Source organism: Odocoileus virginianus, chromosome 9, assembly GCF_023699985.2.
Source record: "Odocoileus virginianus isolate 20LAN1187 ecotype Illinois chromosome 9, Ovbor_1.2, whole genome shotgun sequence".
NCBI lineage: Eukaryota > Metazoa > Chordata > Mammalia > Artiodactyla > Cervidae > Odocoileus > Odocoileus virginianus.
The window spans coordinates 53,452,134-53,466,734 of NC_069682.1; the positions used below are offsets into that span (position 1 = coordinate 53,452,134).

The 14,601-nt window shown below is 51.5% G+C and overlaps 2 protein-coding genes and 1 long non-coding RNA gene across 8 annotated transcripts in view; 1 reads left to right on the forward strand and 2 right to left on the reverse strand.

Annotated features, from left to right (window-relative positions):
* GNAS (GNAS complex locus) overlaps nucleotides 1-7,195 on the reverse strand; it is a 66,401-nt gene extending 59,206 nt beyond the window's left edge. For all 3 annotated transcript variants that reach the window (XM_070472461.1, XM_070472460.1, XM_070472459.1), the window contains exon 1: nucleotides 7,113-7,195. In XM_070472461.1, coding sequence (XP_070328562.1) covers nucleotides 7,113-7,155 — 43 coding nt within the window. In that variant the 5' untranslated portion in view covers nucleotides 7,156-7,195. The remainder of the gene's footprint in view (nucleotides 1-7,112) is intronic.
* Nucleotides 1-14,601, forward strand: part of LOC110145036 (uncharacterized) — a 29,800-nt gene that overhangs the window by 3,010 nt on the left and 12,189 nt on the right. For 2 of the 4 annotated variants that reach the window (XR_011489560.1, XR_011489563.1), the window contains exons 3-4: nucleotides 5,709-5,790; nucleotides 6,150-6,328. The exons of the other annotated variants lie outside the window; for them this stretch is intronic. This is a non-coding gene — a long non-coding RNA (uncharacterized lncRNA). The remainder of the gene's footprint in view (nucleotides 1-5,708; nucleotides 5,791-6,149; nucleotides 6,329-14,601) is intronic. 4 annotated transcript variants of the gene reach the window in all.
* Nucleotides 3,094-8,274, reverse strand: LOC110145035 (neuroendocrine secretory protein 55). Its single transcript, XM_070472462.1, has 2 exons — nucleotides 7,113-8,274; nucleotides 3,094-6,742 (listed from the first exon to the last, which is right to left on the reverse strand). The coding sequence occupies exon 1, from the start codon at nucleotides 7,878-7,880 to the stop codon at nucleotides 7,155-7,157; it is 726 nt and encodes a 241-aa protein (XP_070328563.1). The 5' UTR covers nucleotides 7,881-8,274; the 3' UTR covers nucleotides 3,094-6,742; nucleotides 7,113-7,154.

Sequence of the window (14,601 nt, forward strand, 5' to 3'; positions counted from 1 at the left end):
CACTGTTGACTCTAAACAGCATCAGTGTTACCTGCAGGGACGTGGCCCCCTTCCTTGGCGGCCCCACATGACTCCCTGCCCACCGCACTCCTCCCCCCCGCCCCAACTCCGTCTTCTGCTCTATTGACGCCTCCATGGCAGCACACGTCATAATCAGTGAACGATTGTCAGTGTACTTACGTCTGGAGGTTCTTACTCATTGCTAAAGGCACATGGCCTATCCAGACTGTAAGTAGCTGCCTATCAGCTTTCTGTTTTAGTTCATCCCTGTATCCAATAAAGAGAAAGCAAAGTGGAAGAGGGTCCCTTGAGAGGGAGGGGAGGTAGGCAAGAGAGAAGAGAGCACAAACCAGGACAAAAAACGATCGCTTTTCCCCTGGTGGGGGCATTTCTTCCCGGAAGGTGGGGAGATGGTTGGAAGGGGGGCAGTTTGCAGAGCCTTCTCTGCAGCCCCCATGTGTCATTAACTGGCAGTGGGTTACTGTCAAGTGAGGAAAAGGAGAATCTTTTCACCAGTTGTGAGGAAAAGGCAAAAGCAGAAATGAGAGGACAAAGGGAAGAGAATTCAGGCAACGATTACGTTTCTCAGCCTCCCAGTGACAAATGTTTTCTGAGTGCTGACTGAGTAGCAATAAGACTTTGATGCTGTTCAATTAATTACTGTTCAATTAGGACTCACTGCGCCCATCCTTTTACCTCCCAGCATCTCCTCTGCCAGCCTCAGCCAGTGGAGGCAGCAGCAGCCTACTGCTGTCTGCAGAAGGGTCTGCGTGACCAGGCTATTTCAGCAAATGCCAAGTGCAGGGAAAATGCCTCCAATGGATGAGGCTTAGGAGCAGGCGCAGAGCTGACATTACAGAAAGTGGCAGCCATAGGTGTGAAAAGACTTGATCTCATATTAAAAAGCCCCAGGGGCCAAGGGTTCCCACCAAGAATTCAGACTTCTTCGTTCAGCTAGTCCCTTCGTTCAGCTCACTAGCTGTCCTTGGTGGCCCTCATCTTGGAATGGCCACCCCATTCTGCAGCCAGACACGAGGCTGGCACCTGACTCCCTTGCACTTGTCGGGGGGGTCCAGACATTCTCTACAGCCACCTGGATGGAGCTGTGGATTCCTCCTCTGGGCTGGCTAATGGTGCAGCCGAGAATTCCAGGGGAGGAAGTGGCTATTCCAGATTAGATGAACACCACCACCCTGGGAAGAGGACTAAGAGGGGGCAAAAGTTGGGGGCAGAGATGGTGGGAGGAAATCCCAGAAGAGAAATTTGGCTTTAGTGGAAGCTCTATTTGAAATTTCGGTAATTCTTGGTGGAAATTCCAGGCCCCCAGGGGCTTCTTGGCTGCATGACTTATTCCCCTTGACTTTGTAAGGGGAATGGTATATTTCACCTTTGTGCACAATCTCAATTACCCAGAGCAAAGTCTCCTAATGAAATCTAATTGAGACAGCAACATAAGCCAGGGCACTCAGAAGCTGGCTCTCGCCTGGGGGAGGAAAAATTTGTCTTCTTCAGCTTGGGGGTGGGTGGGGGCAGTCTTGGACTCTGTGATCCTCACACCCCTCAAGTTTGAGATTTGGGGACTCTCCCTGAACCAGAATCCAGGACTTAGGATTTAAACCATATAAAGCAAGGTTTCCTAGGTTGTAAATCTTCCCATTTGACTGAAGCAATTGAGGTATATATATATGACAGCTCGACTGCACCTATGAAATTGAAATTTCTGGGCCAGGCCTGTAAGAGACTGTCAGGGGGACAGTGACTGTAGGGTGGCTAATCCACTGGCACCCTCAGCTGTGAAAAATGCTCTAATACTAAGCTGATGTTGAAGGCTGCCATGGAGGCTCCTCTAAACCTTTTCCTCCCTTGCTTCAGCCTGTTCTTTCTAGCCCTAACACAGGTTTTGTGACCCCCCCCCATCTCCAAACCTCAGCCTCCTTTCTTCTCAGGCGTCTCATCTCCCTCCCTCTTTCCTTTTTCCTGTGATTTCCCCCACACTTTCCTTTTGTAGTCCTCAATCTCCCACTGAATTACAGCACTGCATGCCCTGGAATGGGGAGGTGGGGGTGTCGCAGTGCCAGCTCCTCTCCGATGTCTTGCCTTTACTGGCTGAGTGCTGTCAACAGGTGACAGTGGCCCCGCACTGCACACTCTTGGCCTTGGGAGAACTAAGTCACTAGGCTGCTTACTCAGGCTTCTCTGCCATGTGAATTCACTAGCACCAGTCTTGGGGATCTTGGGGGAAAAAACACAAGATTTAAAGAAAACAAACATCAGTAAAATTCATCTTATATATAGCCTTGTAATATGTAGCCCCCCCCCAAAGGTTAAAATACAGAACAAAAATGGTATGTTAAATCACTCAATTTGACATACATTAGTTTTTCTTAAACACTTAAAAAATCTCATGCATTTGCGACAGAGGTAAGATTGGTTTGGGGGGGGAGTGCAAAAAAACCTTAGCTATTCCGAAAGCCCACAGTAGAGAGGCAGATACACGGTGTGTCTCTGAATCTGTGGTATTCACATTTCATGAGTCAGGACTAATTCAGAAAGAAATGTCTGAAAAAGCTCCTGGGAGGAAGCGATTAATGAAGGGGGAAAAAGGCTGAAAGAAAACTAGTTTATCTTAACTAGCTGCAGCCTCTGAGCCAATTTTTCAGGTCAGTCCTCATCAGGGCACTTGTGTTACCAGAACATATACTCAGCACTTGTGGTCAGTTTGACGGAGCATTTGTCTGCTCTCTCCCCAAACGGTAGGCATCTCCAGGCTGCCTGCCCCCACCCTGAAGAGCCTATCTTCTGACCCTGTGATGAAGGAGGGCAGATGAGAAAACAGCACACCTAAAACAAACTAACTCTTAAGCGTAACAGCTGCTCTTCAGAAGGCTGTTCACCAACCCCCCATCCTTATTAGTAAGAGGTTGTGGTGGGATTAGGAATTCCCTAACCTGTCTGCCTCAGTTCTCTAAATCCTATGTATGAATTTTTTTTTTTCTGACTTGCCTCTACACCATTTTTGCCCCCAACGCAAAACCAGATTTGAGAAAATCAAATTAGACAAACACAAAACAGAAAGATTTCTTCACAACTGGTGTTTTTATTTTATCAGCCTTTCTTTCTTTTTTTTTTTTGGCGGGGGAGGCTCCTTTAACATTAAAATCATTGATCTGAGTCAAATTGGGCAACTCTGGGCTTTACTTAGTCACCCTGTAGGTACTGGGAGCAGAAAGGGTGCTAGGACCTGCTTTTCACCTCCTTCATGTTCCACATGAAGAAACTGAGGCAAACACCTCTGGGCCTGACCTCAGGCAGGGCTGGGCGATGAGCCTGAGGTCTTTGACCCAGCTGTCCAGCTCTGGGGCATCAGAATTTAGAAAACATTAATGGCAAACCCGAAGAACAGGATGAGGGATTCCAGCCCTCAATCTGAAACGGGATTAAAGATGTAATTTGAGAATCTCATTGCCTCTTTGCAGGACAATTTTTAAGGGAAGGGCAGTCCTTGAGTTGGCATATGACATCACTCTGGAAGCTTGATTTGATTCTAATGATTTGTTTGTAATTGGTCACCTTTCTGTTGAGACATACTTTCCCAGCCACCAAGATTTTTGCTCAGTTTCCTCTCTGTAGCCTCCCTTTACATGAAGTGCAGTGATAATATAGAAAAACTGAGTAAAATCTATGCATTTTTTTTTTTAAACTTATTTTTTAACAACACTGAAGTTTCAGCTTCCTTCCTCATTAAACCTTCTATCACAGCTGCTAAAACTGAGGCTAAAGAGTAAAGGGGTGATAGCAGTTCCAGGGGAAAAGTTTTGAGTGCGTTAATAGACATTATCTGTGGGCTCTCGGAGTAGCTAAGGTTTTTTTGCACTCCCCCCCAAACCAATCTTACCTCTGTTGCAAATGCATGAGATTTTTTTTTTTAAGTGTTTAAGAAAAACTAATGTATGTCAAATTAAGTGATTTAACATACCATTTTTGGTCTGTATTTTAACCTTTGGGGGGGCTACATATTACAAATAGACTATTTAAGATAATAGACATTATCTTAAAACAATTCCAAACTTTAAAATTCCCAATTCCCAAATTCTGATAAACATTAAATGTTTTGTTTGCCAAACCTTAGAAGTAAACCTACATCAGACTGTTGACACCACACAGTATTTGAACACTGATGCATAATTTCCCAACTCAAGTTCAGCTAAAAGAACGCTTTTGTCCAAGAAAAAGCACATTTTTATTAAGCAAATGATTAATGTAGCAAAACGAAAAATCCTGGATATTGGAGCAGACCATTTAACCAGCTTTATTTGACTAGTTTTCCCCTCCTCTTCCTCTTTTCCTCTCCAGTCGAAACCGTGTAACTGGCTGGTAATTCACCCCTGTGGTCAACTCTAAGGGCTGCTTTTTGGGAGCCAATTTCCTAAATTGCAAGGGCAAATAAGGCCATTCAAATGCTAATGCCTCGGTGCAGCAGAGCAAGACAAAGGGCTAGTTGGGAGACTAGAGAGTGGGGAATGCTTGGAGAACTTGCCAGAAATGCTTCTGGGAGAGAAAGGCAGCTAAACACCAGTGTCTTAGGTAGAAAGAGGGCTTTTTGAATCGTGTGTATAGCAAAAGCCCCTCTCCGTGGGGTGGGGGTCATCCTCACAGGGCTTTGGTAAGTTCCTCAGGTGTTCTGATTCTTTCTATTGACTCTTCCACCCTGGAATCAGGATGGAAGGAGGGAGGGGGTGGGGGAAGGGGACTGAGTGGGGGAGGGTAACAGGTTTTCTCAATCTGGGAGTTAATGGAGGAGTGTCTGAAAGAGGTGCGTTCCTGGAAGGGGGGACCCTGCCCCCCACCCCTTCAGCTAACCTGGTACAATGCCTACAATTAAGAAAGCCACCCTCTCCCGCGCAGGCTTCTGTTTAAAAAAACAGCCTGAGACTGGGGTGACAGGTGTGGGCGTTGACTTTTTTTTTCAATTTGTATATGCTAAAGCAACATGCTAGTTTTTCTAATGCAAAACCCAGCTCTACAGGAAAACGGTCCCCCTAGACTCTCCAACCTGGGAGGGCAGCCCCCACACTGAAAAGCATCCTGACTGCAGTCGCCTATTCACCAGAGACCTTTTACTGGGTGAGCTCAGGCTGCCAGGACATCACCAGAGAAAAAGCCAGCACTTTTCAATGCTTCTGATAGGAATACTGCGCCGCCGTTTTTACATTAAATAGAAATGTCAGCTTTGGGGAGCCCCATTTCACTTAGGCAGTTTAACGCTTTCAAGCCAAAGACAGGGCACGCGGGACCCGCCTCCAAGTCCTTGGCAGCCTCCAGACTTCTGGACACTTCCCCCGCTGCCCAGGGTAGCCCCCTCGCCGCTATTTACTAGTTAAGACCAGAACAGCATCCAAGAGCCATTAGTCAGCGCCGCAGCCCACCAGAGCTGTTTTGGGGCGGCGCGACGCCTTCCCCCGGGCGGAGACCTGGAAGGAAGATCCCTTAAGATATGTTCTGCATATAGACCGAAACCTTATTTTAGGAGTCTAAGAACCCGACCCGCCTTTTCAAGTCTCCAAACGCCTCACTTTCCCCCCAAATCCTTCTCATCAGAATAGCTCAAACCGGCACCAAACGAGACGCCCGCGCAACAAGAAAAGATCAATTTCCAAATCGGGGGAGGTTTTATAAATACATTTTTACTAACTAGTCTTTCCCCCCAGGATTGGCGAGAAAGGCACACTTTACGCACCGAAGATGCGTTACCGGATTGCGGCTGTTTCTGTGCTCCAGCTTTGCCTTCAGGTTACAGATTCCAAACTTAGCCCCACCCGAGCCAAAAATGGCCGGTGCCCGCCGCCTGCCCTCCCCTCCCCGAGGCTGCCGGAGCCTCAGGCCCCTTCCTTCTCTCAACTAATCGCCCAGGGACTTGCGGCGGCTCCTACACCTTTCCCCAGCTCGGCGGGTGCTGCGCTCTTTCGGAATGCGCTCTTTGGCTATGCGCTCTTTGGCTATGCGCTCTTTGGCTATGCGCTCTTTGGGGGTGCGTTGTGGGGTTCCCTGATGATAGGCGCGACTCCGTCTCCAGCCTGTTTCTTGTTCCGCTTTACCTTTCCGCTCGCGACCACCTCGCTGACCTTTTAGCTACTATCTAACATCCCCAGGCAGCTGCGCAAAAAGCCCGGGACCTCTCCAGCCAAGATGTACCCAGTCTCACCACAGACCAGCTGCGCCAGAAGGTTGGCGATGCCGCGACACGACCATGTCTGCGCCCCCAACCCTGGTAGTCCGTCGGGCACCTCCCGAAACTCCCGTACCTCCTCTGCCTGCCCTCCAAGCACAGGTGATTCGTGGGGAACCGCCGGCTGGCTCGGGGAGGTCGGCTACGAGGCGCGCAGGCAGGTGCGCACGCTCTTTGCAGCGGTCTCTGGCCCCGCGAGCGCCCGGGGACGGGCGGTGGCGGCCAGAACTGGCGCACAGCCGCGAGGGGCACTGGCGCCGAGGTCCCGCGGCTCCAAATTGGCAGCGACGCGTCCTGGGCTCCAGGCTCCAAGTGCCTTAAGGGCCGCGCGCGCGAGAGACTTTCTGGGAGCGGGCAAGTCTCCGGAGTTCTCACCCAATCCCAGCCTGGTTACTTTTCGCACATTGCAACAGTGTCGCTACAGCGCGGCGGCTCTGCTTTGTGAAAGTTGGCGTGAGTACTTCCGAACCACGTTTTTGGCACCCGCCAAGGCCAACTGGTTTGAGAGTAGTTTCTCTAGGAGGGAAAAAGCACGTAAAATAAGTGACTTACCCGTGCCTTCTGGGTGTGCAGCTTGGAACCTGGGGTACGCCCGGGATTCAGTCGCGCGTCCTGGACACCAGCTTGGAGACCTCTGGCTGTTTCCAGAGGGGCGCAAAGACGCCCCACTGTCCAACAAGCGTGTGGCCCCCTGGGCGCCCACCAGCACCCTGGGGGAGACCTGGGGAGCCCTTCCGAGTTGGGCCCTGTGCCCCTGGCCCTCCCGGGCTGGCTCACCGAACCCGCTCTCTTCCCGCTTTCCCTCTAACCTGCCTCTCCTTCCTCCCTTCCTCCCGCCGGTCCTGCACCGACCCCAGACTCCCCAGTTTAGCGGTGGGCAACTAACCTGGGTCAAAGAACACAAGGAGAATCCGGGGCGCGTCTTCCATTAGTGACGCCGGATGGGGATGGGCCCCCTTTTGGAAGGGGACTCGGGGGATGGGTTGCGGCGGGTGGGCTTCTTCGGCTTGCAGCGGCGCTGCTGCTGCTTCTCCTCCTCCTTTGGCTCCTCAGACTCTTCGGGGTCCCTCGGATCCTTGTCCTTGGGCTCCTCCCCTTGTCGGGGGCTCTCAGACTCCTGAGTGCTGGGCGGCGCACGAGCCGGGGAGGCGTCGGGGCTCCGCAGCCTCAGGGCGCTGAGGCGCTCGGTGAGAGATTGGTGGAAGGTGGGGCGCCTGGGCACCACGGGGCCCCGCTCGTCCTCGGGCTCGGTCTCCGGCTCAGTGGTGGGGGCGGTGTCAGACTCGGTCTCGAATTCGGTCTCGGACTCGATTTCAGACTCGGACTCGGTCTCGGATTCGTAGTCGAACTCTTCTTCCTGGTACTCTGGGCACTCGGGGAGGGAGGGCTCGAGGTCTATGTCCTCGTGGTCAGATTCAGGGGGCTCGGGAAATACCTGGGCGGGAGAGCGGTGGTGGGCGTTTAGGAAGCTCCGGCGCTGGGCAGCCGCGCGCTGCTGGGCGCGGGTGCTGGAGGTGGCAAGGGCGCGGAGGAGCGCGATGGAGCAGGAGAGCCAGAGGAGCGCGGTGGCTGCCCGGCGGCCTATGGGTGGGCACAGATCGTTGTAATTGTGGCGAGCTCGGCGCCCTGGCTGAAGTCGGGATCTACGATCCATCCTCACGCACACTCGGCGAATCCGACCCACCCTCTGGCTCTGCAGAGAGCAGCTCCGAAGCGCATCGGCCGCTAGAGCCGACAAAGGTGCTCCTCGCGAGGGAAGAAGCTGGGTCCAGTGGTCCCAGCCCCACCTCGACTCGAGGGGAAAAAGGGAAGCACCTACCTTCCTGACCACTCAACTTTCTAAAGCTCCGCGCCTCTGCTTGCCTCTCTGGGCAGAAAGAAGGGATGGGAAAAAGAGTGGCAAAGTCCGTCTCCTCCGGGGCCCCTCTCTCTAAGTCTTAGACTCTGCAGCCTAAGACTCCGGAGAGGTGCCTCCGCTGGTCCTCTCGCCTGGGAGAGGAAAGAGGAGACTGAGGCGAAGACAGACGGGGCTGAGAGGTTCTGCAAAGTTGCGCGCCCGGACTTCTGCCGGGCATGTGCAGTAGGGAGGCGGGGGCGGCTCCTCGCGCGCTGCGCGGTGGCGCGGAGCCGAGGCTCAGACCCTAGTGGACCGGCAGGTGGCAGGAGGGAACCTTGTTTGAAAGATTTTGGACGTCGCGAGCGGCTGGGGGACCAGGCGGGTGCCATGGAGTGAGCGAGCAAGCCAGCCAGCGAGCCACAGGTTAGAGTGTTTGCGCAGCGGGGCATGGGTTCTCCATGGGGTCTGGACCCCTCCCCAGCTTCTCTCGGGTTATTGATAAATTCAACAAAGCCTGAAGCAGCTAAAAAATTTGCAGGTATTCTGGAGGAATGAGCATCTGTACGACCCTATTAACTATCCAGTCCAGGGCATTTTCCAAGGGCTTAATATTATAGTTGGAAAAGGGTAATCTCAGGCAATCATTAATCGTGAGACAACTATGACAGATCTGGTCTAGAGACTGTAATTAGACGTTTCCAGTCCCCTCCCCAATGCGATCTAAAGCGACTAATTAATTACGAAATGGTTAGATAAGCATCTTCTCTAAGAAGAACGCTCACAGACAGACGAGGTGATGCTTTACACTTCCCCAAACCTGTTGGTGGGCCACCCTGAGCTCTAGATGGGGTCTCGAGCTTAAAGTGTCTCTTTGCCCAGAACATCCCTCAGGGAAGATCTGTGCTGATGTTCAGTACGTGCAAACCAGTTCGCCGCCCCTGGAGGGCGCTGCAGGGCGTCCGGCTATCAAGGAAACCGCCGGGTACCGTTCACAGCTCTTTTCACACGTTTTCAACAAAAAAGTGCAGTCATTCAACAAATATTGAATGCCTAGCTCTTGCCAACCTTTGTTCTAGGTGCTAAGGATGGTAGAGTAGGAAGAAGAGGAAAGGAAAGGCAATCTTATATTAAGGAGAGAATCTTTAGGACTAATCTTAGGTTAATCAGAGCATTAAACCACTCAGGACCCACTCCTTACCCATCAGCATTGTTTAATCCAGTGTGCATTCTATGTGAGAAAATTTATTAGGTCAACCAGAGTATTAAGGCTAGAGGACAGCTAGACCCCCTAGGTCATATCGTTGAACCCCAAAGAGATGAGACCACCCCCTAGGTCATATTGTTGAACCCCAAAGGAGATGAGACCATCTCTTGGCTCTGGAAAATCAAGAGAGCTCCATGTTCTCCTGGAGGGGGTCCCTGGAGTGGTCCTTGCTCAGGAAAGGGTGGTACTTTGGAAGCTCGGGGGTTCCGGTTGCAACCTGACTGCTGCTTCTGCCCACCTCGTTCAAATATGGAGCATCACTTTTGCCTTAGTGACAGGTCCACCAGCAGTATGACTCAGCAAAACCATCTTCCTCAAGTCTGTGCAAGTACCAACAAGCTTCCAGGTGGCACAGGTGGCTTTTCTTGTCTTTGAGTCAATGTGGCGGAGACTTGAAGAGTCCATGAGGCGATTCTGTTTCTTTCCTTTCTTTCTTTATGGCTCTGCTGGGTCTTTATTCCTGCGCTTGGATTTTCTCTGGTTGTGGGAAGCAGGGGCTTCTCATCTCGGTGGCTTCTATTGTTCCGTAGTTGTGGCACATGGGTTTAGTTCCTCCATGCCACGTGGGATCTTCCCCAACCAGGGACTGAACCCACATCCCCTACATTGGCAGGTGGATTCTTAACCACGGGACCTTCAGGGTAGTCCCTCCTCTATGAGGTGGTTCTGCTTCTACCGCAGAGCGGTAGTCCACAGTAGAGTGCCCTGCATGCACAGAGCTTCCTCAGCATGGTGGAGCGCACCCTCACCCCTGTCCTTCCACGTTCGCCCTAGAGCTGTCAAGACCAGAGTTAAGACCTTAGTGAGATCCTAGCCACTGTTTTACTGAGATCCTAGCCACTGTTTTGGACATGGGGAGGTTTTATATCTGCTTCTTGGCTGTGAATGGTCTTGAATGTTCCTGACCTGGCTTCTCGGCAGTGCCTGTCTTGTGTCTTGAGTTCATTGAATTCGTTTGTAGCATTAAAATACTGATTGGTCTAATAAAGTGGAATCGATTTGCAAACCTCGTCAAAGGGCACATGTCTGCATTCTTGTTGTGCCCTCCTCCTCGGTCCAGAGCGACCGAAAGGGTTTTACTGTCACAGATGTTTGGATGGCACCAATCACACATGGATGTTATTACAGGACAGGGGACAGGGTTCTTTGGAGCCCTAGATCTCAAATCCTGGTCTCAGCCCTGCCCGGAGACATTTCCAAAGGTTCTGCTCACACTGACCCGTCTGCTTGCTTGCTTTCAACCAGTGCAGCACCCCCTGACAGTGAGTGGGACATAAAGACATCATTTGAGTGGTTCTCAGGGCACACTGGGAAAAAATCAGGCAGATGTGGGTGCTGCTGAATGCCCTTTCAATGGAGACAAATGTCAGCTGTCAGCAATGAGGGGGATTATGATTCTTTAGTGGACATAAGAAAGTACTTCGTTTTGCAGAAGGAGTGCTTTCTGCCTGTAATGGAGATGGCAGCTCAGAGCCGATCCACTAATACAGATACACGAGATTGCCTGCATTATTAAAAAATGTGCATTACATAATAGGTAGTTTTGGACTACAGTCTGCATTAGACATGCACTTTCTTTGTAAGATGCATTTTAATCAACAAACGAACATTTAACAAAGCACCGCCTTTAGAGCCCCAGTCATGTATAGCTACAGGTACATTTCTGGCGTTCATTTGACACAGGCTCCGAGAGCAGGGGGACCACACTAAAATACTGTTCCATCTCACGCTTAGTGCCGAGGCCAAGCAAATGGCTCCGTGCAGAAAACGCTCTTTAAAATGCATTACGTGTATGACTTTAAAAGTGCTTGCTGCAGAGTGAATTTCAAAAAGGAGCAAGTGGTGATGAATGACCTCGGGTTGTTACCAGGCTAAGGAGCGAGGGGCTGTCTGTCTGCGGTAAATAAAGTGCAGATGTATATCACCTGCAGGGCTCGGCTGGAGGGTGGCCCCTGAGCCCATAGGTTAGGGAAGTATAGTTCCCAGTTCATCGTGAAGAATATTGTCTCCAGCCCTTTACAGGATCATCCTGGGGAAGAGGCACTAAGATGTCTTTTATGTGGCTTGGGAGGGTAGAATTAGGACCATTGGGACACAGTTCCAACAGGCTGAGATGTCAGCTCAGCCCAAGGAAGAGTATTCGAACAGTTAGGCTGTCAGGAGGTGGTTGGCTCTTTGTCAGGAGCACAATTAAATCAAAAGACAGAGGACCACATATTGGAGATGTTTTCCCCAGGACTCCTGAGCCGGGTGGAGTTAGAACCCCACACTCACTGAGTTCTTTTCAAGTCAGAATCTGATTTCATGAAAGGGGCCTGGAGGCCCTGGGAGAGGAGCTGGGGGCTCTATCAATGGATGTGTTCTTCCAGCTCGGCTTCTGTTTCAGAGGCATTTGAAAGTGCAAGTGGCTTAATGGCAGGAAGGAATGTCTAGGTGGCAGTTTCAGGACACAAGCAAACAGGTGTTAACCGGGGAGACTCGGCCAGTGGTGGGGGGGTACCTTTGGGAACCAAGGTGGGACTCTGGCTCTCTGCTCCACAACTCACTGGCAGAGAAATCAGCCATCTGTCCATTCATTATATTGGGCCTCTTTGCCTCCCTGCCCTGAGCTGTCTCAGAAATTAAAAATGAAACTAGCTGTATAGCAATTGCACATTGAGTCACTTCTGTGACCAGGACAGTCTTCCAGGCTTCATGGGGAGATGGAGGTGATGGAGAGGGGACCATCCCTGCCATCCGACAGCATACACGTCAGTGGGAAATGCCCCCAATTAGAGAGTGGATTGCCAACAGGTGGCAAGTCCTCAATCCTTCCCAGATGGGCAAACCAGGGAGGGAAGCCGGCGGAAGGTGCTTATGTCAGGGAGTGTCCACCTGGTGGGTTTCTGCAGGAGGTGGGCTCTTTCCTTGTCCGACTGAGGCTTTCTTTTCTTTTCTCTTGTTTTGAAGCCCATTAGAAGGCTTTCAAGCCACGTGCCTACTGTGTGCAAAGCCCTGCGCTGGTCCCTCTGGGGAGACAGATGACTCACAGGAATTCTCAGAAGGCTTGCCGGGCCATTGTCACAGGTCCCCTCGACACCAGCTCATTTTCCAAGATGAGACAGAAGATAAAAGATTGGTTCTGCTCCTCCAGGCGAGTGGGTACAATCACTCTTGAACATATTTTTTGGACAATCATTTGAAAAGGTTATTTTTGAAGATGGAGAGCTTTTCAAACTTTCCTTTGGGTAGAAATGAATTCAGGGAGTTTGAAGTGCTCCCCACCCCTGACTGTGGCAATCAGCCAGAAGGCTCAACCCCTCCAGCCCTGGAAATTTGGCTTCAGCCCTCTTGCCTACCCCCTACAGAGGTCTGGGTTTGTCTCACTTCTCTGGGCACCATGTCACTTACTCAAGCGGTGCTGGCATCGATTGGCTCTCATCAGTAGAAAGGGTCACAGGTCCGGGCCCCTGGTTTTGTGATTTTGGGAGCACTCCTGTCCAGAGCAGAAGCAGAGAACAGGAGGAAATCATATTTTTGACCTGGCTGGCTTCTGTTGTTGGGATTACGATTCCCTATTCTGTGTCCCTGTGCAGCGCTGCTGGCATTGTCCTCTCACGAGTGGCCTTCTTTCGCCTTGGCTTTGTGCTCGCTCAAGGTTCTTCCACCAACCCTACATCCACCTGCCTTCTCACCTGCTCCTGTCATGGGCAGAGCAATTTCTAGGCTCCTGATCCAACAGGAAGTGCCTGGAAGGCCCCTCCCCGAGGCAGGGTGTAAGCTTGGGTGGCCAGGGCCTCCTGGGGCATGATGCCTCCCTTTCTCTGCCTTGACTCTGGCTCTCAGCTTTCGTGTGATGTGGTCCCAGGTTCACATTGGACTCTGGCTCTCTGCCTGCTTTGTCCTAGAGAAATGAGGGCTGGGCTCGGTCATGTGCCCTGCCCCAGACTGCCTGGTGCTTTTCCGTGGCCAGCGCTGCCCACAGCCCAGGTGATGCAGTGTGAGCTGCACCCTCTGCCGTTCATGGCAGCCCCTCATGGAGATGGTGGGCGGTGGGTGAAAGCACTGCTGATGGCAGAGAGCACTCAGCCATCAGGAACGTCTTCGGCACGCTGTTTTGCTTTTTTGTTCAGCTCACCCTGACTCCCACCTTGTCCCCCGGCCACTGGCATTAACAGAGAGCCTCCAAGTTGTTTTTCTCTCCTCTGATGAGGATCTGACTCACCCCTCCAGGCTTGGTCCTGTCTGGGGGGTGGGGTGAGGCAGTGGCGGGCCGGAGGGAGGGAGAGAGAGAGTCTGCTGGTGTCATGGTTCAGGCTGGCGCTCGGAGCTGTCCTTTGAGCCCGAGCTCTTCAAGATGTGATTAGACCAATTTTACACGCCTAGTCACTGAGGCTCGGGTAGATTGGGACTGTTTCTATATGGGCAAAGTGAAGTGGAGAATTGAGGCAATTATCTTCAGGCAAATGACGCTGGGCTCTGTAATCAGTCCGTTCTGATAACTGGGGAATCAGCCTCATTCATGGTGGTGGTGCTTGAGTTGAGGAGGATTCTAAGGTATTTGTTTGTTATTTGCACTTGGCTTTGTTTTACCCCAAGGCAGTCAGGGGAGGGCCGTCCTACCCACACAGATGTGAGGGGCTGTAGGCTGTGGGACCTGTCAGCCAGGCAGGGTCGGGAGGTGCTCCAGACCAGCTCCCTATGAGCAGGTCCACGGCCTGCTGGGGCCCGACCTCTGCTTCCTGCTTCTGGCAGAGGCCTACCTCCCGTTCTTCTCTCATGCATGCTCGTCCTGAGATGTTGGGCCAGAGGATGGACAAGGTCACTTCCAGGACCATGATTATATAGGTCTCAGCAGGCCCACAGTTAGACACAAACTGCTAGAGAGAATGAAAATGTCACAGAACTAGAAGAATGAGAGAACAGGTTCTCTTAGATCGGAAGTGAAAACTCACTCTTGGCTGGTGATGACTTCCGGACGCTCTCACTTCCATCTGTTTTTTGTTTGTTTGTTTTTTTTTTTGAGGGGGAAGCCTAAAAGTCATTGTAAATTGGGAAGTTTTCCCTTTGCTGGTCTAGAAATTTCTTCCTGAAAGAGCCGACACTTCCCTCCCAGCTCTTCACTGGTGAGAGAAGGAAAAACAAGACTTGTTTTCCAAATGGCTGAGTCTGAGTGGTTTGTGGCAAGTGAGGACTTGGAGAATTCCTGATTGCTTTCTGGAACAATCTGTGTAGTTGGGAAGTCGAGGGTTGCATGGGGCCTGCTGGATGCCAGGCAGGTGGGCCAGGGCCCCT